The 27406-nt window shown below is 38.7% G+C and overlaps 2 protein-coding genes across 3 annotated transcripts; one reads left to right on the top strand and one right to left on the bottom strand.

Moving 5' to 3' along the window:
* Positions 1-2445: 2445 nt before the first annotated feature.
* LOC143327281 (scavenger receptor cysteine-rich type 1 protein M160) lies at positions 2446-14451 on the top strand. The gene is made up of 19 exons (XM_076741547.1): positions 2446-2503; positions 4382-4690; positions 4794-4892; positions 5906-6112; positions 6200-6400; positions 6562-6716; positions 7077-7224; positions 7318-7629; positions 8022-8333; positions 8555-8854; positions 9311-9616; positions 9892-10182; positions 10851-11129; positions 11670-11848; positions 12045-12150; positions 12319-12471; positions 12904-12999; positions 13789-13959; positions 14055-14451. The coding sequence occupies exons 1-19, from the start codon at positions 2446-2448 to the stop codon at positions 14243-14245; spliced, it is 3873 nt and encodes a 1290-aa protein (XP_076597662.1). The 3' UTR covers positions 14246-14451.
* Positions 14452-20612: 6161 nt separating this feature from the next.
* Positions 20613-26648, bottom strand: LOC143327337 (serine/threonine-protein kinase SBK1). Of its 2 annotated transcripts, none has more exons than XM_076741624.1 (4): positions 26387-26648; positions 24734-24896; positions 23653-23855; positions 20613-22620 (listed from the first exon to the last, which is right to left on the bottom strand). In XM_076741624.1, the coding sequence occupies exons 2-4, from the start codon at positions 24894-24896 to the stop codon at positions 21943-21945; spliced, it is 1044 nt and encodes a 347-aa protein (XP_076597739.1). In that variant the 5' UTR covers positions 26387-26648; the 3' UTR covers positions 20613-21942. The 2 variants fall into 2 exon arrangements, with proteins under 2 accessions (XP_076597739.1, XP_076597740.1); XM_076741625.1 differs by having other exon boundaries at positions 23653-23923; positions 26387-26566.
* Between the last annotated feature and the right edge of the window lie 758 nt (positions 26649-27406).

Here is a 27406-nt window from a genome sequence, read left to right as displayed (position 1 = left end):
TGTTTCACGGCTGAAACACTGTCAAGGTGTTTTACGATAAAGCCATTTTAATGAAATGAATGCATTTCTGGTTTTATAGAACTGTTTAGATTTATGTCATGTGGCAGCACAGGCACGACAAACTTTAGCCGAGAGATCATTAGCAGTGTATTACAATTACAATTACAATTAGTCATTTGCAGACGCTTTTATCCAAAGTGACGTACATACATGGCCGCAGACATACACAGCCACCCCCTTACGATAAAGAACTTGTTCCACAGGAAAACGGCCTCTGTGGCTGAAATGTTATCATATATGACACCGTTAAACCATTCATAGCTGTCTATTTCTGTCTATTTTATATACACTTTGATAGTTTAATCAATGGTTCCCAATCTAGGGGACAAGCCCCTCCAAAGATAAATCTGAGGAGTCATGAGATGGAGAATCCAAAGTTCACACAAATTGAAATTGTTCTTTGCTCTTTTCTCTAACCTTTGCGTTCGTGGCTACGGCCAATTGTTCACTAATGAGGCATCCTTTTTCACTTTTCTCTGTTGGTCTGTCGGTGGGTGTATCAGGGTGAGCTTTTAAGTCACGTTTTGTTGTTTCTTAGTCAGAAATTGTTATTAACCTGTTCAAAATGACATTTAAAAGAACCTTCAATATGCCAACACAAGTATGTCCTGGCTGAATGAACGCAGCAAATATAAAAGGTGAGTTACATCCAAATTATTTGGTAAAAACAAACAAAAAATGTTAACCCTTAATATTTTAGCATGTGTGATTCTACCTCAAGAAAATGAAACGACCCATTTAACATAATTACCCTTCTGCCATTCAAATGCTTGAAATCAATCGAGGAACTTGTTTTTCTGACATCAGAACTTTTTCTAATTTTGAGATGCTTTTTGATAATATGTAGCTTGCATCCTCAGGAAAATAATCTGTTGTTTCTTAGAATATTAATAGCTTGACATTTCTCTGATGTAAGCTGACATTTGGCTCCCTTGATGACTGCACAGAGTGTCGCTCCTCACAGCGAAAGTCTTTGTGTTTTTACAAACTTGTTCTTTGTCAAGTTCTCAGATGTCAGATACTGAAAGAGGCTGATTCTTAAAATAATTGAACTTTATTGAAGACATGCACTGAAAAGACATGAATGAAATGACATGCTGACTGCTGTGCGCAAAGACGGCGATTAAGATCTAAACTAAAAAAAAAGCATCTTCTTGTTCTTGTTCTTCTTTTTCTTCTTCTTCTTCTTCTTCTAATAATAATAATAATAATAATAATGATAATAATAATAATAATAATAATAATAATAATAATAATAATACAAGTATTAGAGCATTGTATTTTTTTTAATTTTATTTTTATTTTTTAGGATATTTATACAATGAGTTTACAGTTAAATCATCATTGTCAGGAATTCTAACAATGTCCCCAACAATGTCTTTGCAACTACTTTTTGTTGAGCATCATGTCACAAATTTTTCAATTCTATTTTTTCTTTTTAAATTGTACTTGTAAATCAACTATTGACAATTAATTAACTATTAACAATCCTCATTCGAAGTAAATGTAATTCATCCAGCATTAAGAGCCTGAGCATGCATCCGTGTTGCTGTGTAAAGAGATGGTTGTGGTCTAATTGGACATTTTAAACTTTAAATAATTGGAATAAATCTAAGATACCAAACGGTGCACTGCATCATTTTTCAGGTGCGGCACTTCCCTCCCAGATTGAGTCTGAAATTAGTAGAATGTAATTTGTTTGGATTTATTTAATGGTTACGATAAGATAAGATGAGATAGGACTTTACTGAACACACCGGGGAAATTTAGTCATTACAGCCCGCAAGTTACATAGAGCAAGCACAGTGGCATAAAGAGGTCAAAATAAAAGTATAAAAATAGAAGTATACAAGAGATGGAATATAAAAAACAACTACATATATGTACATCTATACAGATTATTAAAAAAAATAGTAAAACGCGCACTTTCAGTTTATCGGCAGCCATCAGTTTGATAATCTCATGACATCTGCAGCGTGTCAGAGGCCAGTGCTCTGCTACTGATGTGAATTTCACTCTTCATGTATTCACTTTAAACAAATGTATGTATGTAAGTATTATGTTGGCTCTCCTTTTTCTTCCTTCATCCATTGATTTATTCATGAACCCACTCAGATATGCATCTGATTAAAGATTTTTTGGGTGTAAATGACAATTTATTCTATAAGCAATTAGTTGCCTCATTTTTTCCACCTCAGATCCTCCATATATGTCAACTTGTATGTCAGTTTTGTCAGTTGTCTGTCATGGTGAGACAATATTAAGTCTTAACATGCATGATATTCATGCAGCAGCTCATATTCATTGTGGGTGGCCACATCCTTGGCATATATAAAGCTGAGCTGATCGTTCATCTGCCTCACTCTCCAGTCATGAGCTGTGGTCATGATGTGGTTCCTCCTTCTCCTCTATACCGCTCACATTGAGCCGGTGTTCTCACAAGGCAAGTTACACCTATTCTCTCTACATATAGCTCTCTGTGTTTGTGACTAATTGAAACTAGACAGTGGTTTGCCTGATTGAACACATTTTCAGGGTTAGAAGATGTAGCGTTTCACACTGCATTTAAGTGAAGTATAGCTCTTTTTCAATTTGAAAGGTAAGCACATGCAGGCACTGCAGGAAATGTTTCTCTGGCTCTAAAAAATGTGATTTATTTGTTTATATATGTATTTTTTCCTTTTTAAGATTACTTTGATTTCCTGAAGGTAAAAACTTAAATGAAAAGACAGGGTGTTCAGTGAGCAGTGCAGCGATAATTGTACCTGTTGTAGTGTACCAGTAGGCAGCAATAAGAGCGTCCAAGTTCCAGTCTTGATGTTTTGTCATGAAGGACAAAAAACAAGTGATCAGAAAGTTTTAGCTTTCACTCTGAACTCATAAAAAGTTCACTTTTAATCAACTCATCCTCATTGAGGGTTTTTTCTTTGTAAATCAGTATTTAAATATTTAGAAATCTTACAGCAACGCAGTCGGGAAAGTTATTCTCACGGTTTTGTCAGATTCTGCTCAGATTACCCATGCTACCATTTTCATTTCAGCTAAAAATAAATAAATAAATAAATGAATAATAACAACTGACAGCAATAGTAATGGAAAACAAAAAATAATCACTACATACACACACACACACACACACACACACACACACACACATATATAGTGTAGTTGGTGTTGGGTTCTATCTTTTGGCAAATTTTTATTTGAATTCAAAAATGAAAAATAATGTGTGAATCAAATCTTTAATTGCATGTTAAATTGTCAGTGTAAAGTGAGTGACATTTGAAAAAATTCCAGCTTTAGATAAAATAATAACAGCGCATTGGCATGGAAATTATTTTAATATGTTTTGGTGAAACTTTCAAAGTTGTAGCACTTCCAGATCGTTCTTAATGAAGTCACAGTAGCGCCACCATCAGGCGGACCAAACCCAGATATGGCCGTTGTGCAAAATTGCCTGACTTTGAAATTTTGTTTTCATAAAACATAGAAAGAAGAAGACAAAGTAGATAATCCAACAGAAAAGGCAAAAAATACCAAACCTAGGAAGGACCACCCGTGAATAACACTCCGTATGAACATCATCATCGGTCAGATGTTTGACTTTTTTTGTGTACAAAAAATATACAAAAATACAAAAAACATATGGGAGGAATAAAATTTCCAATAATATATTTTGAATTACAACCGGTTCAGGGCGTTCCCCACCTCTCGCCCGTTGACAGCTGGGATAGGCTCCAGCCCCCCCGCAACCCCGAAAGGGATACGCGGTATAGAAGATGAATGAATATATATGAATATATTGAATTAATGTTTGGAGTGCCAGGGTAAAAGTTTTGTTCTTCTGTCAAGGAAATTTCTTTTTTTTTCTTTTTTTTTTTTCTTCCTATAATCCAGGAAACCAAACAGAAAATTTTTCAGAAATTATAATATTGCAAAGTGTTTTTTTTTTTTTTTCTTTCCCTCTTTGTCACATAATTTCTCCAATCTATATGAAACATTGTGTTTACGATTTTGGACGGCCTTTATCGTTAAGCAACAAATGAAAAGGCATTCAAAAGAAAATTTGTTTTCATTGCAGTTAGATTTTAGATTCTGTAAAAGTGAAAAAGGCCATCAGTGAAGCAGAGATAACAATCTTTAAACATTTTTAGACCATTTGACCCACAGTTAAAAGCAAACTTGGTCATAGCAAATGTGGGTAGAAGGCTCAGAATAGGTACAGACCAGGTATACAGACAGTGACAGCAACCTCAATATTCACAACAAATAAATAACTAAAGACTAAAGAATGCTATATTACAAACCCTCATGTAACCAGGTGATGTAAACAGGCTGATTCTAAAGAGCGGAAACAACCCATGTGAAGGTCATGTTGAAGTCTACCATAAAGGCGTCTGGGGCTCCGTTGGAAATAAATACTGGAGCAGCAACACTGAACAAGTGGTGTGCAGAAGCATTCACTGTGGGGAGCGCAACTCTTCACAGGACTGTCTACGAGACCCTGGTACAGTCTGGCTCAATGAAATAATGTGCAACGGAAACGAGAGTCATCTGTGGGACTGTGAAAATCCAGGCTGGGGCATCAGCGTCCACTCAAATGACGCTACGAAATTTATCAAATGCACAAGTAAGGCCAGACTTTCAATTCTGACTTTTGTTGCGACACATAATGTGTGATGTTGAGAAGCACACCTTTAGAACGATTCATGACTTTTGTTTTTCTCTTTGAGGTGAAATCAAAATAAGCCTGGATGGATTCAGATGTGCGGGAGCTGTTCAGTACTCCGACGGGCAATCAAATTCAGGTTACTTTTGTGATGACAACTGGGGTAAGAGTTAGTGTGTGTGTGTGTGTGTGTGTGTGTGTGTGTGTGTGTGTGTGAGTTCAAAGAAGAAATAGGACATTTAGTTGATGTAAAGTGCAAATGAAATGTAACCAACATGGAGGAACCCAGACTTGAATGTTCTATTATTAGCTGAATATATGTAAACTATCAACTTACATTTGATGAATTATTGTTACTGAATTATCGTATAGGTATCATATATTCTTTTTAATACTGATGCACCAATGCTTAAATGCTTAGGCAGCATTTTATTGTTGTAGCTGATTGAGGTAGAGGTACAATAGTTTGTCTAATTCATACAGTTAGATCATTTAGTCCAGTCATTCCCACTGTGGGTTTGATCCCTCCAAAGGGTCTCAAGGCAAATCTGACAGGTTGTGATGTGATTCATGGAGAAAAAAAAAAGAAGAAAAAACAACATTTTGCTTAAAAATAATCTGTTTGCTTTTTTTTGGGGGGGATTTTCATCTCACTTTCTGGGGGTGGGGGGGTGGGGGTTATTATTGTTGTTATTACTTTTAATTTACAGACACAACAATGACAGAAATGGGGATAAAATAGAAAAAGACAGTCAGGGTGATGTACAGAACCTGGCATAAAACGTGTACACAGTTACAATAATCATAAACACATGCAGATACTGTGATTTAAATGAGTGTAATTAGTATCTTAGTGGAAGTCACGAGTGTTTAAGTGCGTGATCGTGTCTCTGGGAGAGAAGAAAATAATGACGATAATAATACGTGCATTTGTTTATTAAGCACACAGGATGTGGTCATAATGATTTTTTTTTATATTATATTCATTTTCATTCTTTGTTCAATTTTCAGGCGCTCCCATCGTTTCACTAGCTTTCATACTTCAGTGCAGCTTCCCTGTTAAATTGGATTTGTTTGAGTTCTTCGTCTTACCACCTCTTTCAATTCTTATAATAATTAAATGGGTTAGATGATGATAAGAATTATTAAATACTGTACGATTCCGCTCTCATGAAGGACAAACGGAAGCCAATTTCTTGTGTGGGAAGCTCGGGTGCGGTACAGCCGTTCCTCAGGAGGAGTGGATGGTTTGGCAAAGATCCAGCAGCTCAGGACAGATGATGAAGATCCAGTGCACAGACATTGAGCATTTAGATGATCTGTGGCAGTGTGTAACTCAGCCATCAGATTCCTGCTCAATTCCTGCTTCTGTCACATGCACAGGTAACATACACACTCACACACATACACTAAAGTTTACCCAAATGTTGTGATGTAACAGTGAATTAAGACAAGACTTCATGTAAACAGGTTATGAGAGATTGCAGCTCAAAGGAGACGTAACAAATGTCTGTCAGGGGAAGCTGGAAAAAGAGCAAAATGGCAAGTGGAACCCTGTTACAGCCCGCACAAAACTCACAGTCGGTCCTGATGACTGGTGCCAGCAAATGTACTGCGGTATCAAAGTCCATCACAAACAGAACGACAGTGCTACACAGCTGAAATGCTCAGGTAATTCAACTACTGCTCATCCACAAGCAACCTCAAAGCCACCACTTTGTATTTCCAGACCAAAACAACTTTTTCCTTCCTCTCCTTCTGTCTTCTACCGTATTTCATCTTTTATTCTCTCACCATCCTGAGCCACTGTTTTGTTTTGTTTTTTCCCACAGACAACGTTAGCGTAGTTCTGAAGAACAATAATGAACCAAGCAAGTGCTATGGTGCAGTTTATATTACAGTGAATGATTCAGATCATCCTGTGTGTGCCTCCCAATGGAACAAAAATGATGCTCAGGTGGTCTGCAAAGAGCTGAAGTGCGGGGATGTGAGTTTTCAGTATCAAGTTTTTAAAAAACTATGTTTGATTCATTGCAAGCCGATGTCACGTGAGCAGCAGCCACTGTGGCCACAAGTGACAGTTACTGGATTATGCCAAAAGCCTGGTTCTCAGGGCCCCTCGGCGTCTCATATAGACGCACACGGTAACCTTTAGCGACTGCATGAGACCCACTGGGCTTTCGGCTATATTTTAGGTGCAAAGTGATGTAGCTTTATTATAGTATTATTATCTTAGTTTCTTTTTTCTCTTCATAACTGTTACTCTTCTTTTTGAGTCAATCAGTGTTTTCTGTCTGGCACAAATGAATGACATGATATCCACGACATTATAAATGCTCTGTTCTAGGTGATTAGCAGCAGTACGAAGCCAATCACACAAAAGGGGATCATGGACAATGTGAAGTGCTCAGGCAGTGAGTCCTCACTGTGGCACTGTAGGGCAGCGCGTAACAACAAGCCCTTGTGCTCCTCTATCGCCTACGTTGTGTGTGCAGGTGAGCTATGCCATCGATCACATGGTAGCAGCTGTGTGATGTCGTCTTGTGAGGTGTTCCATGTTTAACAGTTCTCTCGCTGTCATGGTACAGATAGCATGAACGTGAGATTGACAGATGGTTTTGGACCATGTGCTGGGAGGGTGGAGATCCAGTATGACGGCCAATGGCAGAGGGTCGCTAAACAAGGATGGACAGACACCAATTCAAAAACTGTCTGCTCACAGCTGGAATGTGGGAATAGCACAGACCATACCAATTCTGACAAATTCAGCCAGGGTTCAGGTGATTTCTTGACTAAGGCTGTAAACTGCAATCCAGGCGCCTCAAAAATCTCTGAGTGTGTTACAGATAATTCAATCAGTTCATCGAGGGAGACGGAAGCGGTGGCAATAACCTGTGAGAGTGAGTGTTTTTTCCATTCGTTTCGTACCTTTCAGATAAGGTATCACAGCTCAGAATGCACTCAACCAAATACATGAAAGGTGTAGGGACAAAAAAATACAATGCAATACAATTTGCCTCATGTACATGTGAGTGTTTAGATTTTCAGGACTGAAAACAGGATTTTTGACCTGCTCTCTAAAAAGGGATTCTTCTCAACAACTCACAGTTCACAGGCAACAGTAACTGTCTATATTTGCTAACTTTGTTCAAGTTTGTGTGGGGGGGCTTGAGCCTATCCCAGCATGCACTGTGAAAGAAGAAGGGGACACGTTAGACAAGCTGCTGGTCTAACACCTCCTGCCATCAATCCCAACACTTAACTGTTTATGTCTCTTTCCTTTTTGTGCCAGAACATAAGGTGGTATTTGTGGATGGAGGAAGTAATTCCTGTTCTGGCAGAGTGGGCATACAGCACGGCAGCAAAACCTACTGGCTCTCCGGGTCGACAGAGACATGGAACCCAGACGCTGCAAACACAGTGTGTCGACAGATGCAGTGTCAGGAAGCCTCCAACCATACATCCAGCTCTAGTGCTGATGTGATAGACGATGTTTGGGATCAATCTTACAGCTGCTCATCCAACACCACGTCTCTGTTTGAATGTGAAAATACAATATTGCCATCTGACTACAAGGACACGATTGCCACTGTGACATGCTCAGGTAATATGAAGTGGTGTTGAGACATAGAATTTTATTGAATATTTAACCTTTATTCATCATTGTTAATTATGACACTGGCTGTCCTGTGGTTCAGTTTAAGACATGATGCATGGGGTCATTTTTGCTGAAACTTTGGAAATATCATAAACCGGTCAAAGAAACGCTGCAGCTGTGAAATACTCTGGTGATACAAGTGTGTAACAACTTCCTCATCCCAACAGGAAACATCGAAGTCAACCTGACCGAATGGTGTTGGGGGAATGTCAACGTTTGTGCGGGGGGGAGGTGTGGGGGTGTGTGTAAAGACACCTGGACAGATGCAAAGTCTCAGATGCTGTGTGAAAACCTGGGCTGCGGGAACAGAATCCCAGGTGCCAACAGCTCGCCTGACAAAACTGAGGTGATCGTCAAGAGTCTGCACCTCAGGCCACGCGGTGCCAACCTGAACCAGAGCAGCTTGATCATGAAGGATGAAAAAGACGGCACCTGTAACAGAAACCCAGCCTATGTTGTTTGCTCAGGTAATGGATTGTTTGTCAAATATTCATATATGAGTATTTTGGTCAGCTTACATGCCTTATGGTTTCCTTCCACCTCAAAATGTCAACATCTCTCTTTTGTCAAATTAAAAATTTGATACAAATTTCTATACGAAATAAACAATTATTTCTCGTTTTAATATAGCTCTTGCTTTTCCATAATTCCAAGTGCTTAAAGCTATTTGATATAAACAACTCTTGGACTCAATTAAAAAAATATATATGTGAAATAAGCCCAGATGGAACCTTATAATAAGTTTACATGTGTAAAACTCATGAGACTGATTTCCTTTACGTAAATTTTATTTGTGCACATGTTGGCATTGTTGTCCATCACTGTGTCTATTGATCCAGATGCAAATTCATTTTTAAATAAATAAATGTTACACATAAATAACATGAGGTTCTAACTCGGTACTCTTCATTGTTTTGTTGCAGGTAGTGTCAAGACCAGAATTAATGCTACAAGATACAAATGTTCTGGAAATGTGGAGGTATACCTTCAAGGCCAGTGGCTCCCCGTGTGCAGAGATGCTCTTGAAGACAGCCGAACACAAAACACCATCTGTAGGGAGCTGGGATGTGGTCAAGCTCTCAGAATGACTGACTATTTCGGACCAAAATCAGCAGGAGCTCAGGCCATTTCACAAATACAGTGTCCTGCAAATGGCAAGGGGCCATTAGCAGCATGTAGCATCACTCCCGGCACGCCCACCTGCGCTCTCGGTGCCCTCCGGTGCTCCAGTATGTGTCATGTTTTTGTCTCATATTTAGCATTTTGGAAATTTCTTCATTATCCCTTTCCTCTTTTACCACTCACCTAATTTCAGCATCATGTTACAAAGAAATAGCAGGTTGGAAAAGTTAGTATGTCAAGGTCAGCTGAAATTTTCAAGCATGTTTGGGACCTTCCCATAAAAGAGTTTTTTTTTTTCTTCTTCTTCTTTTAGTTCCTGCTAATAACACAAAGTTTTGTATTTCTTGAATCTTATCTCATCTGTCCCTGCTACTTACCACAGGCTGGAGTAAGATAGAGCTGAAATTCCACAAGGCCTGTAGTGGAACTGTGGTTGTTCACTCTGAGGGAAATAAAAGCGCCGTCTCCAATGAAGGCTGGACAGAAACTGAAGGAGGCAGGCTTTGCCAGGAGCTGGAATGTGGCAACTTCAAGTCAAATATGATAACTACAGTTCGTTCTGTGTGGAACAGAAACTTTAACTGTTCAAGTGTCAAGAATCCCCAAAACATCTGGGACTGTGAAAAGCAAATTTTCCCACAGCCGGGGAAGCAGGTCTTTGTCAAATGTGAAGGTAAATTTTAGATCTGCAGGATTGTTGTCAAATGATCTCAGAAACTTTGCAGTTGCATTGTAAATGTGTTTTTATTTCACAATCATTTTTACTGACCATTAATGGGAGAGTTTGGCATTTTGGGAAATATATGTATTTTTCTGTCGTGCCAAGATTTAGATGAGAAGCTAAATATTCTACTGGAGGTTGCTGCTAATGGTAGATCTTAGCCTATCCCAAGCTAGCAGCATCTAGCTGGTACATGTCTAATAATACAGTGCTTGTAAATGTAGTAGAGGTATTCTATGAACAGCTGACTTTACTAAAATTAATTATGACTCCACTAATAAATGATACATTGAAATATTATTGTTAGTTACTTTATTTCTGACAGCAATAAGTTTGTTTGTGTAAAGCTTGAATTTAACAGATGCTGGACAAGGTCTGTTCTACTTCATTGCTGATACTGTGAAGTGGAACATTATGTGCTTTCAACATTATGCCAAAGCAAGGTATCACAAATGAGCTGTTAATTCAGGTTTTTGCCTGTAGTGTGCTCTGTTGTGTTCTTCTATGAGCAGTTGCAGGCATGTTGGCTCCTGGGGGGTTTTCTGTGTAAGGGTGGGTTTTAAAATGGCTTTGCTTGTTTGGATTAATATCTGATATTATTGTATTGCTTTTTGTCCTAGGTGAGCCCACTGTGACCCTTTCTGGGACATGTGGTGGTGAAGTGATGATAAATGGCACTAGGGTGTGCAGCAGTGGCTGGAAGGACGCCTATTCACACTTGGTTTGCCATGAACAGAATTGTAGCAATGCTATTATTGCTTTTATTATTACTATACAACCAAGCGAGCCGGGTAAACAGTACCAACATGTCAGATGTGAGGACTACCATCAAACACTTGGCCAGTGTGACAGATTCATGGGAACATGTAATGGACCACTGATGTCTGTCTCCTGTGTCAGTAAGTATGTCCAGTGTGTATGTGCTTCCTGTATTCATTGAATCCTCCTGTCACCCTGCCTGAAGAAATGTCATTAATATTATTTTAAATGGACAAAATGTGTCACAAATGAGTCTCACAGCCTCTAAGGCCCTCACACCTCCTCGTCCTCCCACAGTAGATTTCACTTTGTGGTGAATCGTCAGAGTGTGGCAGGAGCGTGAAGATGAGTTACATTTTTTGCATGTTGGAGTAAATGTTCCATTTTCATGAAGTTCCCCTTTCTAGCTAGCAGTGAAATTATGAATCCATTCAAAGCATTTGTACTACAGAAATGACAATTTACAATATATATTTACTCTTTGCTATTTCTTGCAAAGAATTTGATTAAAGCACCGATTTAACTCTCACGTCAGCTACAGCTGGGAGACGAATAGCCTAGCTTAGCATGAAGATGGGGAGCAGGGCGAAAGTTAAGTGGAGAAGCCAATTCCTAAAATATCAAACTATTCTGTAAAACAGGGGTTGAAGTGGAATGATTACTGTTTTTTTCTTTTACAGATGGGGTGGAGTTCCGGACCTCAGAAAAGTGTGGAGGTGTGATTGAAGTCAATTATCGAAATAAGTGGGAAAAAGTGTGTGCCCCGTCACTTTCCGCTCAAATGAAGGACAACCTGTGTGCAAAGCTTGACTGTAACAATTTCAATCCTAGCAAAGTGACAACTAAGAAAGAAAAACGGGTAAATCTTTGCATTGTTGTTGTTGTTTGTTTGTGGCAAGATCCCAATCATTAGTCTCGAAGGTCTTGTGACTTCTGTATAATTTGTGATCTTTTGCTGTTTCACTATATGCCCTCATTTTTAGCAGATTTCAATATTTTATATGGCTGCATGAAAAGAAGATGATCTAAAGACAAGTTTACATTTCAAATTCCAGGTCAAACTGGAAACAACATTGGACTGCAGCGCAGGTCAAAAGGACATCAGGCATTGTGTCAGCCAGAAGTCCTGTGAAGACTTGCCTGCTAAGATCTACTGCAAGGGTAATCAGAACCATTAAGCATTTCTCAATAAGTTCCCAAAATATCCCTTCAGTTGTTCAGTGTATTTTTGATTTGATTAACGTGCCACAGAATAACTAAATGAATCAAACACCAGTCCCACCCTGTGAAGAACTGCAGAAAAAGCAATGTGGCTGTGTTTGATTTCAGGGTATGTGGAAGAACCAAATGGAAGTGCTACCAAGACCCCCATAGTGCTTGTCATCCTGGGAATAGGATTTCCTCTGGTTCTGGTGATAGTGATTGTTGTATTTGTACGACTCTACATTGCCAGAAAAGCCAAGAGGCCCATGAACGTTTCGTGTGAGTACATTATTCTGTTCTTCTGCTAGTTATTATTGCTTCAGTTGAAATTCAATCCTGATTGATGAGTAACTTCACTTTTTATTAAGTCCCTTGAAAAAGCGACACACTGAAAACAAAATCTAACCCTGCTCAACATCCCATTGTAATGAAAAAGGTGTGCTGGAGCCTTTTTGCCACAAGAGGCCAGCCTTTCTGCATGCACACGGAATTTCAGTCCGGCATTTCCATATATTTCAGCTCTTAGAAACTCTTAGACATTTAAACAGCAGTGCATCAGCCCTGCTCACCGATGCTCATTGGAACAGAGGTAGCCAGAATTGCTATATGTGTTGTGTGGTAACTGCTTGCCTGTGCTGTCCTTTAGTGTTCATTAGTATGAGCCAGTTGTTCATCATGTGCCAGTACATGACAAATGTTCTTTTGATGCAGCGAGAGAGATTTCAAGGAAAGAGGTAGAGTTTGAAAGTGGCGACTATGAGGACGTCACAAGCAATGCAAATGAAATGGAAGACTTCCATCATGGCAGTGAGTTTCAAACCATATTCATTTGTTTTTTAATTGTCTAAAATGTTTATAGAATAGTGAATTCTAATCACATGCTCAAACTTGTCCTCAATTATATATCGGCAGTGTAATTATTACAGCGTAAGAAGTACTAACATACATATCTAACACTATTTTATTTGACAAGACATTTTATTTCTTATATAGTACACAATAATACTACATTGTAACTATACTGTTATTATTGTGCTTTATATGAAAATATGAGCTAGCATGCTTGTTGATTCCTACAATATATGCTTCAAATTGTTGTATTATTAATGTATACACATACATATTACAAATACTAATTACCCATATATTGTAAGTAGCATTATATATCTTATTATTATATTATATATACTGTACGTATATTCAAACCTATACCAATACACCTATACTATATGGTTAATCAGCTATAATAGCTGCAAGAATTGCGCTACTGGACTTCTTTTGTACAAATGTTTGCAAAGTCGAATGCATTGTAATAACGTTTCTAAGTTTTTTAATGTTACGTCTAATTATTTTGATTATTTTTCACCTATTTCATTCAACCAGTTATTTTTCTGTTTTTCTTACCTCTTTGCTCGTCTCTGTGTTACTGTAACATGTGAAGTCTTATCTTAAAAATTAAACTTCAAAGTTAAAATAAGGACGGACTTGTAATAAGGATGAAAAAAGTCTCCTGTGACTGAGTTTATTTGAATAGTTTCATGTTTTCAGAATGGAACTGTAGGAAACTGTGAAAGTGTTGTTTCTGTTGTTCATCAGGGTACAGATCAGGGGCTGAAGTCATCACAGAGAGCGAAGCACGGAGCACTTCCTCTTTTCCTTACGACGATATTGATGAAGAGGCTGAGGCTCAGCCCCTGACTTTTCAGGCTGCCCCTGCCGCCACCTCAGGAGACAAGGATTTCCACAAGGGAGGCTTTGATCAAAGCTCAGGAAAGTTTGGAACATGTTTAATTACATCTTTTTTCCACCCTTAAATTCCAGTACTTGAAGCAAATTTTAACATGCAATTGTTTTTCTTCTGACAGATGGGGTAACATACGAGGTGCAAGACCCACAGGAGAATTACGACGACATTGAAGCCAGTCCTGAAATCAGTCAGACTAACGCTGAAGTCCACGAGAATCTCCAAACCACACCGGAAAGTATCGCAGTGGTGCCTCCATGTCTGGTGCGGGGCAGTGGGGACTACCTGATACCAGGTCAAGATGGGTGAGCCAAAACTGGGTGTAAAACCTACTGAAATAAAACCCATCCTGGCAGAATCGATCACCCCAAAACCCAGCGGTCTTCTACTGTGGCAAAAATGAAAAAAACATACAAAAAAATAAATAAATAAAATACAATTTAAAAAAATAATAATAATGCTTACCCACAGACCAACAATGTTACTGTAAAGAATCTTTGTATGCAGCAGAGAGGCGCTCCAGTGGTTAAAATAAATTGAAAAATTATGCAAACAATGAGAGCATAAAAAAACACAATGCATCCTGAGACTAAAGAAACTGAATTATATATAATCTGAAGTACAGATGACTTAAAATCAGACAAGATTGGGCAATTTATCATAAGGCAAAAGGACACGTTTCCGACTCTTACATGTTTCTGCATAATCTGATTGTGTACTGATGATGTGTTTACCTCCCAGTGAGGTTACGTTTGCTTTCTCTCTTTAATAAGTCTAATTTTTTGAATGTACAGTCTAAAATTACTGCCTGCTTTGAGATGTTTAACAATCACACATTTTTTGATTCATCATACTTTTGTTTCAAAAATATCTGATATATATTTAATAGTTGAGCTTATGAGTTCTGCAATAGTTCACATGAGATTACTTTTGCAGCATAAAATTAGCGGCATAAAGCACAGAGACAGCAAAAATAAAATAAATGTTCCGTGAATCAAACTCCTTCTGTCACACAGCTCTAACTCAGGTCATGTTACCACATAGTTAACATGTATATTTTTAGGTTTATAAGCTTGTAAGAATATCCGACATTGAGATTTCACTGTCACATTAATGCTTTTTTAAAGGAATAGTTGGGTAGGAGTGTTGATGAGAAGATACTGCTCTCATGCTTGTACTGTAAATATGAAGCTAGGTTATCTCAGCATAAACTGGAAACAGGGGTCACCAGCTAGCCTGGCTCTGTCCTATTGAAACAAAAGCTCACTAATTAACACATTATATCTTGTTTGTTACATTTGTTCAAATATCAGATCAACAAATTGGGGTTTAACAGATTGCTACTGCCTGTGCAGACTATTTCCTCACAATGTCTTGACTTTAGTGTTTAACTGTTTAGATTAAACAAGTAAGATGTGTTAATTATTCAAAGCCAGGCCAGCTTCATATTTAGCATACAGTTAGGACAGTGGTGTGGTGCTTTTCATCGAACTTTCAGCAAGAAATCAAATAACATTCCTTTAGATATATTCCACAAAACAAGAATAAAATGTTCAGTTTGCCATGATTGCCATCTTTTATTGTGTGCCATCAAAAGCACTGTAGGTGTTGTCAATCTGGCAAGTGAGGTACTTACTTTTACTAAATTTATGAAAAACTATTAACTGTCTGTATTCTATGATCTGTGTGTGTGTGTGTGTGTGTGTTACGAAAAATGTACTTTCAGTTATTTTTTTATTGTTGTAAACTTGTTGGCTGTCTTAATCGCTGCTTGCTGTTACACTTCAGAATTAAATTCCGTCAGTGCATCACAGCATCAGCTGTGCAGGAGTTATCTTCTGTAGCATGTGTGAGGCTTGTATGAATAGCAGCGTTGTGCAGAAACAACATTAAATTCTTTCCTTGGACTTTGTGTGCAGTCTGTCTTGCAACCTGCTGCAGGTTTTATCCTCTACGTTACACCTCTGAGACTCGCAAGACTTGGAAAATGGCTTTGATGTTGAGTATCAAACTGTATGTTATATATGTCATATATAGTTTGATACACAGCACAATAAGCCATTTTCTCCACATACATCTTTTATAGAGTGACTTCCTGGTGGTCTCATGTTTAACAATGCAGTAATGTCTTAAAGAGTTTTCAAGGTGTTTTTGATTGATTTATTTTAATTTGTTTTCTTTCATTATGAATCGTCCTTTTTGCCATCACCACACAAACCAAGCGGTGCCCCCAGACGACAGAACACATCCAAATGCTCCGGCTCTGCTCACAACGTTTCGAATACAGTTTCATCTCCATCCACTTTAACGATCTTAAACATCTTAAACATCTCCCCACAAAGGTCGAGACGCAGAGAGAGCAGCTGCTCACTATGTTAACATGAGTGAGGCCATCGGTAAGGGACTGACAGACATATGGTGCTGCTTTTAAGATACTGACAGACCAGCTTGAGCCTCATGTCTTTAGTAAGGAGTTAACCAAGGGCCACTCAGATCACAGAGCCTGCATTACACCCAAAGGGACTAATTTGTGAGCAGCAGGCCTCGTATGATATGCTAACATCACACATCCTTGCTGTCACAGGCCTTGCTGAGGGATCATGAGGTAGGATAAAGTCTGCTGCGTGACTGACGCTGAAATAGATACAGCACGGACGTAGCGATCTGTGAGTAAAAGAGGCAGCATTTACATTCAGTCCCAGAGGCCACTTCTCCACAGCATGACCCAGTAAGGCACAGCATGGCCAGGAGGAACTCAAAGGGCTTCAGTGTTGTGCTGTTTAGTTCAATTTCTAGAGTCTAATAAGAAATCCTATTTGTTTATAACAAGGCAGACTCTGAGCAAACTCTGGTCAGTGTTCCTATGACCTTCTTTCCACGTGGCATTGATTAAAGGATCAGACTGATGTTTTGGCATTGTTAAGCCGATTAACCTCAAATCACATTTAATGTATCATTTTGCAAAGGATTCTACTGTTTTTTGTGTGTCGGTCAGTGCATTGCTTTGGTCCAGACTGACTCTGGCACCACTATGAGGTTCACACTTGTGCTTTTGAGTGAAATATCTCAACAGCAATGTGATGGATTGCTATGACGTTTGGTTCAGACGTTCACGTTCCCCTCAGGTGGAATTTTAATAACTTTTCATTCTTTTCATCTAAGATCATCATCAGATCAAATTTTGTCCAGTACTGCGGTTTATGAATAAACCTGCCAGCTTGCATTATCATTACAAGCATGTTAGCAGCAATTAGTACAGCCTCAAAGAACACTTTTGTTGCATGGTAACACAGTTAAAAGTGCAGTTGGGATGCACGCACAACTTGAGAGATCACCAAAGCAAATTAAGGCAACATGTTTAGGAAATATAATTGGGCTTATAATAGCTTCAGATAGCATGTTCTGCATATGGGAATTTTAGTTGAGTTTATAGATTGCTGCAGCTTGTCTCCCATTAAAAAAAATCAAATGTCTCAAGATTTGTAGATTCACAGAACACAGAGGGTGAGGTTTCTACCCATTTTATGGCTGTAAACATCCTGAAGCAGTAATGTGCACAGCAATATTTTAATTATCAGAATATATTGTCATATCACGGCAATAAAGTCAATCAGGATATGAGATGCTTCTTTATGGAGGATCTTTGTATTATGGGTTTGTAGTTTTTCATCTTTTCAAATTAATTCCCCCTATGAGATTTTTGCAACTCTTAATAGAACAAGGTTTCTCAGAAGCCTTTGAGCAAATGTTCACAACCTAATGTTTCAAATGTTCACTTGAGGCACTCTGATCTGTCTCATGGTCCTGTAATTTGTTCAAACACAGATCAATATGGATAAAAGTTTCTTTAGCCACCTCATGCTGGCTTTTTATGGAGACAGACAGACGAGGAAACAGCTGGGAGAGAGGCTCCAGTTGTGGTGATTTTCCATAACAAATGGTGAGGTATTATTAATAGTGCTCCTGTGTGTATGGTGTCATCCAGAAAGCCTGGATATTTTGTCTATGGCTGTGTGTGTATATACGTGTGTGTGTGTGTGTGTGTGTGTGCGCGCGCACCATGTATTTCTCACATTGTGGGGACATAAATCTGTTTGCACTCTCACATTGTGAGGACTCGCCTTACTTGTGGGGAAAAAATGCAGGTCCCCACAACGTAAATCATTATATTTTAGGATGAAGACTGGGTTTAAGGTGAAGGTAAGAGTTAGAGTTAGGCAAGTAGAGGTTTTGGTCATGGTTAGGGTAACTCTCCAGGAAATGAATGTAATTCTATGTAATGTCCCCATGAATCATGTATACACGACTTTGTGTTTGTGTATGTGCGTGTGTGTGTGTGTGTGTGTGTGTGTGTGTGTGTGTGTTGTGTGTGTGTGTTGTGTACTTATTTATTATCTGTAATGTTTCCAACGATGTTCAAACAGGGAAATCCAACATTTTATAAGGTAACAGTGCATTTACTATGGTCACCTGTCAATGGCATCATATCCCCTTTACCCCATCCAGTTGCTATAATTTCCACGCAAATACAGGAAACACCAGACGATATGTGAAGAGAGTAAAGAAGGACATGAAGGAACTAACTAGCTAGCCACTCAGCTGTTTACTATTACATGCAGCAGTGGTGGTTGTTTAACAGTGATGACAACAACTCCCATGATCCCTCATTACTTCACATCAAACTTATTACTTAACTGAGAGACCCCTAGTGGCAGAAATTAGATACTACATGTTTATGACCAAATGAATATCCAGAAGCAGGGCAGTTTGAAGGTGTAGGTGGTGCCATGAGCCACAGGTGTCAAAAAGAGGGAAAATTATTTTGTTATTCATTTTAGACACTTTAATTTTAAAATGACATCCAGTGCCTGCATTTACTTAACTGCTTGTCCTCATATACATGACATCCATATGTACATTAATACTCACTTAAAATGGCCCTGTATCTGTATACAGCTACATTGCACTGTGTTATAAACACTTTATTACATACTTATATACTGCTTATAAATTCTAAAAGGGGGACTTAAAATAAATGGTTACCAATTTATTCTATTCCATTTGGTAATAATGCAATTATAAATGTTGGTAGTATTGATAAATGCTAGTGGGTTACTTACTGTATAATAAGTCATTGTGTCTATAGTTATAACTGATAATAAATCATAATTAAAATGTCATAGGATATAGTTTTTATTGAGACATCCAGTCTGCATTTGTAAAAGTTGTTCATAAATGAATAAATGAACACTCCCAATATTCGCTTTCCTGAATAATGAAAGAACTAAAAAAGGTGGAGGAGGATAAACACCAGCAGGTGAGATTTTTTTCACAAGCTAGCAACTCAAAAGCTTCCAAGTGATCTAGAAATGAATTAGTTATATCATCATTTCTGTATTTTCACATAAGCAGAGCATCTCCACAGTCTTTCCAGCTGTCTTGTAGTGACTGTGAAAGTATCCCTTACAGGAGTTAAAAGGATCAGAAATGGCCATTTCCAGGATGTGTGTATCTATGACAGTGCACGAAGATGTACTAATGTGCTGGTTAAGTACTCAAGTATCAGGACATGTTAGCCATGTAGCTGAGGGGAAAGTCCTTGAACACAGTGCCTTTCATAACAGCACGAAACAATCTTTATTTGGCAGATGAAGGAAACCATGTGATGATAAGACTTCATGATTCTCGTGTTGATATAGTTTCCTGGAAACTCTACTATGCTTATCTGTTTAGTCTGCAATTATGAGTTTGTACTATAGATTTAGCAGAAAAGCACAACCTCTTACAACCAAAAAGGAGAAAAAAATGAATATGTATTTTTAAAGTATTTTCAAGTTACTTTGTTAAAGCAAGATTTATGCACTGGTTGTAATACCTTGTTACACAGAATAGGCATGCAAAACATTATTTTAATCCTTTTAAACACTGGGTCTGCTATGTGTGTGAACGCCAGGACAGATAGTTGGTGAGTCAAAAGCCAGCTTCCTGGCTGGATTTACCATGGCTGTATTAGTGTTTGCATGACAGGCCTGGATATGCAGTCAGGCCCAGGGGTCAGCTGAAAGATGACCCTGGTTAGTGTAATGCCCTAAATATGCTGTAAAGCATGAGGGGGCCAAGCGGGTTCAGGCCTCAGTCCAAGTTTAGGTCTGCCCTCCTTGGAGGCTGACAGGTCCTGACCTGAAAGTACCTGTGGTGTCTTGCACACCCAAACAAAAACAGGACATCAATCAGTGGAGAGCCTGCTGTTGCAGAAATTATTATGTGAAGGAGCCAAAGAAGGTCATTGAAAACTGAGTGAGACAGAGAGCTGACATAGGTCATGGATCTGACTTCAAAGAGGTTAATATGATATCTGCCCAAGAGAGTCGATGAAAGAGCAAGACTAAATGGATAGATGCTTTATTTTCTGTCCGCATGCTCTCACAGCATGGCTATATATACAGCATTATGAATGATGTACACAGTGTGGAACACTGATATGTAATGTGTGTGTGTGTGTGTGTGTGTGTGTGTGTGTGTGTGTGTATATATATAATCTTTGATTTTTTTTCTCAAATCAGAAAATGATGCGTGTACTAAAACAAAACAATAAAAACAGAATACAAAAAACAGAAAAAGAAAGTTTATACCTTATACTATATTGGAAAATTATCTAAATAAACAATCCACCATTCAAGCTCAAAAACTAAACAATATTTATTAGTTTGTGCAGCAACAGTGACACTGAGAGATAAACAAACATGTGCTGCCTGGTGCATGCTGATTACAGCGATAACCAAATCATTTTTCTAACTGCTGTCCACAGAAACTTGTATTACTTATTCTGCACAACCACAATTCCATCTGTTGTTCGGTTCAGTACAACATGCATGTAAATCAAGACAGGCCGTTCTGAATGGTCTTAGGTCGAGCCAAATGCTTTTTTACATGGTGCTGGAGTCAACTGCAACACTGTCACATTGTCATTACACACAGCTGTAAACTAACACAATGCAAAATGTGAAGGTTTCATGAGGCGCATAACATTCCAGTGGTTAAAACATTGTAATTTCACACTATAGCACTGAGCTGACAAAAATAAAGACAAAGTCACTAAAAAAAAAACAAAAAACAAAACACTGTTCATAAACCTGATGCGTAAAAATGTCTCTTCAATCAAGAAAATGTAGTCCCACTTATTGGGGTGGTTCCTGGGTCATGTTAGACCTAGTTATTTATAAAGTACATTTACTCAACAACTGGACTTCAAAGGGTACTTCGGCATTTTAGTATTGCACTTTCATAAATATGGGGATATATTAAATATCATATAAAATATAAATATTTGATCCTTCTTTATCATAATGCAACTAATGTATTTCATTAGACTGTCCCTGCCTTCTGCTTTTTATTCTATTTCATTTATCATTTATACAGCTGCAGTTACTTTTAGGGGGACCCGAACCCTCCGAACAGGTCAGTTGTTTTGGGGCCCCTGTTGCTCCCCTTCTTCATTAGCAATCCAAGCCCCAGAGACAAATCAGTATGACCTGTTCCCATGTGAGTGTGGTGTAACCTAAAATTAAGTCTTAAAACTAGATTTGGAAACAAGGCCGCTCTACAAGACAGGGCCACAGATTAGGTAATGATGCAGGTCCCATCTCAGTTGAGATTGTTCTGCAGTGGTACAAGTATAAACTAGCTAAAATCCCTACACTGGTGTACTTTTAGATGTAAGCACAATTTTGAATCCAGGACTTTCACTTAAGTAAAGGCTGTGCGTATTTCATCACCACAGGAAGGCCAACATCTGTGGACCCTTTGTTATTGCTGTCAAATGGTCTTTTAAATGAACTCCAGGACACAAGATTTAGAATAATGTGTCATCCCTCACACCATATGTGACTATCACTGCAAATCACATGCCTGATACCAGGCACCTATGATTTAATGTCTATATTGTAGTATATTCTACATGCTGTCAAGACATTTAGAAGCCACAGATTATAGAAAAGTGCAGTCCGTTATGAAGTATTAGGCTGTTTCTCTACCTCGCCATGCCCGGGATTATTCCCGAAGCCACTGACTTTTTCTTTTTCTACTGTCTGCTGCTGCTCACCGGTCCCATTTACCTTTTTAAGCCAGTCCTTCTCCACATACGCTCTCACCTCCCCCACTGTACACCTCTTTCCTGCATCCAAAGCCAGGAGCTTACCAAACATCTCCATAGCTTCAGGAGTGAACCTTTTCCACAAAGGAGGAATGTCCTCCTCAGTGTTAGGTTTCTCCTCCAGTCCACACCAGTCTGCAAATTCCTCGTAGAAGTCGTCCGAGTCCATGCAGCGCTCCCAGGGGAAGTATCCCGTTAGGATGCAGAAGATAACCACCCCAAAGGCCCAGGTGTCCAGACTTGGCTCCACACTGAGCGGAGGAGAGGTCACTTCTTTCTGGCCCTCCTGCAGGGCCATGGTACAAAGCTCTGGGGCCATGTAGGGCAGGGTTCCTGTGATGAAGCGTATCAGAGTGCCTCTCTTCTGGGCCAGGCCAAAGTCTGCCAGCTTGACCTGGCAGCAGTGACTGTCCAACAGGAGGATGTTTTCAGGCTTGACATCACGGTGGACCAGACCATGGCTGTGGATGAACTCCAAAGCACTGGCAATCTGGAGGACACAACGTTTTACTGAAGATTCTGGGATACCCACCTAGAACAATCAGACAAAGGTACCAGAATCAAAAGTGACGACATAGCAAAGCAGAAGCATGAAGAAAGAAGACTGAATCCAACCGTCCACCCTCTACTTTCAGCATGGGTCCTGTGGACTTTGGGCATACTTACTGTGTCATCACATAAAGTCTGCGAGAATGCGGGACTTCAAGACAGGCCACAGTCACTTTTAAAAGTTTTTCAAATAAATTTGAACTTGAAATAATTTCCCTTTTCATATTTTTACATAATTCTATTGCTAAATATTTTTACATGATGCAAGTAATGTTGCATCAGGTTTATACATTTATCTATTCTGTTATTCTTTTGCTGCAAACTGAAAGTCCCATCTATGTTGAACTTTGGTAATTCACCCAACAGATTCTTCAACCTCACTCTGTAAAAGTCCACATAAGCCCTCATTTGAACTTCATAAATTGTGGATTTGGACTGCCATAGGCACTTTGGATCCTTCTGGGAGCACCAATTAAATCTATAGTCTGAGTTTACGAGGGCATTGAGGTCTAGACATTTGGATTTTACTAATTTATTTTCCTATTACACTTTGTTTGTTAGCCACTCTGGTGGGCAAAATATTATGGGCAAAATTAAGAATCAACAAACAAACAAACAAACAAAATAATGCATTATTATAGATTAAACTATCCAACAAGTTGATAATTGTAATGAATTGGATTATGAATCTTAACATTTCATCTACAGCCATCATCAGGTCAATTTTAATCCATCCAATACTTTGATTTATGACCAAAGACCCTCAAAAACTACAATCCATCAGCTTCAGCAGTATTTTGTGTGCTGGTACTAATAAACAATCATTAGCATGCTTACACACAAAACTTAAATAGTGGACATTGAAACCATTATACATCAGCATGCTAATTTTGACATTGTGAGCATGTTAGCATGCTCACAATGTCAAAGCACTGCTGTAACTAAAAACAACCCCACAGACCTGTTAGTCTTAGTCTCTTAGTCTCTTAGTTTTGTTCTGCCAGTGTTGACTAACCTTTGGCTGGATGACAGCAAACAGGTCCCTCCCAATGACAAGTTCCTGGGCAAAGCAGTAGTGCTCATTAGACTGGAAGGCGATGCCAAAGAGGCCCACAATGCAGGGGTGACAGGACAGGTGTAAGGAGATGCAGTACTCTCTCAGAAAGCCTTGCAGCTTAGTCGAGGCTTTGGGCATCACTTTTAAGGCCATGGGAGTCCCTGCAGATCATCCATACTTCATTTGGGCTGTTATTATATCACTGTTCATGCACATCTTCTTTGCCTTACTAAAGAAATGGAAAATTACAAATATTTACGGCCATGCCAGTGATACTGCACTGAAATCCGGTTTTCACTGTATATCGTAACAATAACCCAATATGCTGCAGCATAGCTCTTCTGCAACCTTAAACTCCCCCTGGTCACCCCCCACTCCAATGGTTTTCAGATTCAAAGCCTCCAGGCCATCAGCCAGCCAGCCAGCCTCATGCCAGCTCATGCTCAGCATTCAGCGCTCTCCTTTGTCTACACCGACCGGGTCCTTGCTCCACTTTGGCTCAGCTCTCTTCCTACAAGGATAGCCTGGGGTTTATGGTTCTCATCCAGTCAGAAGAGTGGGTCATACACAACAAATTTACGTTGCCTATAATGTTTTACAAATTTATTTCTTTTTAGAAATTTCTCATTTCTGGATTTCAGCACTCCATAACAATATAACAGCCTAGGTACAAAAAAATGTTTCTTTTTCTAACTGTTGTAAATGGGCTGACTGTTGCAAAAATTAAACACAGAACTTAATTACACAAATAACTTAATTGTTCACTTTTCTATTCTTTAAAAATGGCTACAAAATGTGGTCATCATCTACCATTTTTCAATACCAATTTGTTCAACTTTTTACTGAAAGCAACCCAGTGTTACTAATACTGGAGCCACAAAACACATCACCTCCTTTTTCAGGGGGGAAAAAGTGCATCAGATTAGCAAATGCAGAGTTCATGATCTTTGCACATATTGTAATTGGTGTTAGAAAAGAAAGAAATCTCTTCCAGGTTATTCTGTACTAAAATAGATTAGAAGTCAAAATGCAGTCTTACCCCTGAAGCGATGTGTGACCAGCAGCACTTTGCCATATTTGCCTCGGCCGATCTCCTTGACGATGTTGAAGTGTTCCTGGATCTCCAGGTGACAGAGGCTCTGTGCCGTCAGCTCCATCAGCTCATCGATCAGACTTCCATCAGCGAGGCCCAGCTCAATCATCTTCACCCACACAGGGACAGGACAAAAGAAAGACTTTTTCACTCATCATAGAGGTATGAACAGCCATATTAGGCTGCTATCAAGTGTATATGTATTGGAATATCACAAAAAACAGCATTTCAAGTTCAAGTATCTTTTATAGCTAAGAGGAAATATCACTTCTTTACAAACCAATTTCATCTTTCAATTGCTTTCCATTTCTGTTAAGTGATTACTAAATCAACTATGTTAAAAAATATAGGGTTGCAAAGTTTGCAGCTTTGAGAAACCCCCTTCCCCTACACCTTTCAGACGGCGGATTAGAGGGTTGTTGTGTCAGACCATTTCTGTAACTTTCCAAATCTGCCGACCTGACGTTCACACCCACTTCACGCCATGATTTGTCAGCTGCGTTGAGGCAAGAAAGTAAACAGGGTTTGAGCTTTCTAGTTCTTTTTTTTTTTTTTTTTTCATTTTTTGACAGCTATATCTGTCACTGTGTGAAAAGCTGATTGCAACACTATGAATGTCTTCCAGGAGTCTGATGTGCAGTGTTATCCCCGTATTTAACGTTGTTTTGTGTCTCCCCTGCCTCTTTGACTTTTCACCCCACCTTCAACTGTGGCAGTTGAACAACTATGAAAACTTTTTATTATCGCTATATGCATTATTAAAAGATAGGAATGCAACAAAATGCCAGTCACATCTATGAAAACACTCACACTGTATTTTCAGACACAATTTCAGCAGAAAAGTACATACAAAACATAAAAATCAATACTTACCACATGAATAATGTAACTTTTTAGTTTTTATTATATACTTAAAATACAAAATCTCAATTTATGCCATATTTTGCACTTAACAAACATGATTTATTTGCGTTTGTACAAATGCCTCTTTTGGACAATACTGATTGAGCCGTGGCCTGGTTGATCTGACTTCTCAGTTATATATTCTGCCCCATATGTACCATTGTGTAGACTGTACAATGCATGTAAAAGACAAAAAACATTTTCAGTAATGTAAGAAAATGTCATGTCTTAAATATACTGAAAGATTATTTGATGTTATTGAAAAGATTTTTTGATATTCGCTACACTGATCCTTAATCCACCTTTGTGGCCATAAATCCAACACAGACTCTTTCCTCAGCGCATTAGGATGATGAACTCCTTCCTCTGACTCTTTGTATATCCTCGGCCTTGTCTAGCACTCCATCCTCTGCTAGTTTACTGTATTGTTTAGTTTGCCTAGAGTTGTACACATAAAATCGTTACATAATCATACTTTATTATCCTTAACTTTTATCATTTATACTTCATGTCACACTGCATTTCACTATACACATATTGCTAGTGTAGATGTTTGAACCTCATGTGTAAGTATTTTTAGTTTATGTTTTGTCAGTGGTAATTTACTATTAACAGTGGAAGTAATCAGAGCATTCAAAATGCATGTCACCCGATATCAACCATGATTAGATATAGATCACTTACTTCAAGTCTCACCTTTTTGTACTTGGTTTCCAATACAGTCACAGGAGTCTGAAAAAGGCAAGCTAAACACACAAACTGACTGAAAACACACTCACACTGCTATGCTCACAGCTGCTACGAAATACAGTTAATCAATAGGCTGTTGAAGTGCAGGTTGAATGTCCGTCCTGTCTGTCCCCGTTTGCTGCTGCTGCCACTGCATGGATCAGCATGCAGAGTGGACCTGAGAGCTTTTCACTGGCCGCCGTACAGCTCTGCTCTCAACTGCTGCGATGGGGACAGAGCCCACTTTGACAGCTGATTACAAACTGCTCTGCAAAGGGCAGACCCACACACACACACACACACACACACACACACACACACACACACGGACACAGCATAGAGGGACAATAGATTAAAAAGTGCTTCTATGGTCAGTGATCATGGAATTAGCATACATATCAAACACGGTGATTTTAGCCTTTTAACACAGGTGACTAAATAAAGTCATGCAGGTGAATATTAAGCCTAGTCAAGACTTTTGTGACTGACTGGATAAAAATAAATAAAATGCTTTGGCACAAAGCTGAGTACTGTAGGGAACTACGTGTCACTACAATTTAAGAAATACCACACTTTTCTTCTCTACATGGTATTTAATTTTTCAAGCAGATGGTCAAAAAGTTGGGCTGCTGTGTAAAACATAAATAAAACTGAACGTGATCATTTGCTAATCCTTTTTGACACATGCTCAATTGAAAACAGAACAAAGACAATATATTGGATGGAGAGAGGTTCAACACTTTGTGAACACATGATTGTATATGTACATGTAGGATTACTACATGGGATCAGGAACACCTTGTGAAACTGTTGTTGGTACTGTTGTTGTTGTGTTTACTTGGTGGTGACAGGCTTAATCAGCATTGTGTGAACCTGTTTGGCAAGGGCTTAAATGTAATAGACGTTCATTCATATGTAAAAGTCCTGCACTGCAGGTTTAAGTATTTTGAAATAATTAACATATTCAATACAGGATGAATTGTTTTT

Source organism: Chaetodon auriga, chromosome 10 (assembly GCF_051107435.1).
Source record: "Chaetodon auriga isolate fChaAug3 chromosome 10, fChaAug3.hap1, whole genome shotgun sequence".
NCBI lineage: Eukaryota > Metazoa > Chordata > Actinopteri > Chaetodontiformes > Chaetodontidae > Chaetodon > Chaetodon auriga.
The sequence above is the reverse complement of the archived record's forward strand: the minus strand, read 5'-3'. Positions and strand labels throughout refer to the sequence as shown.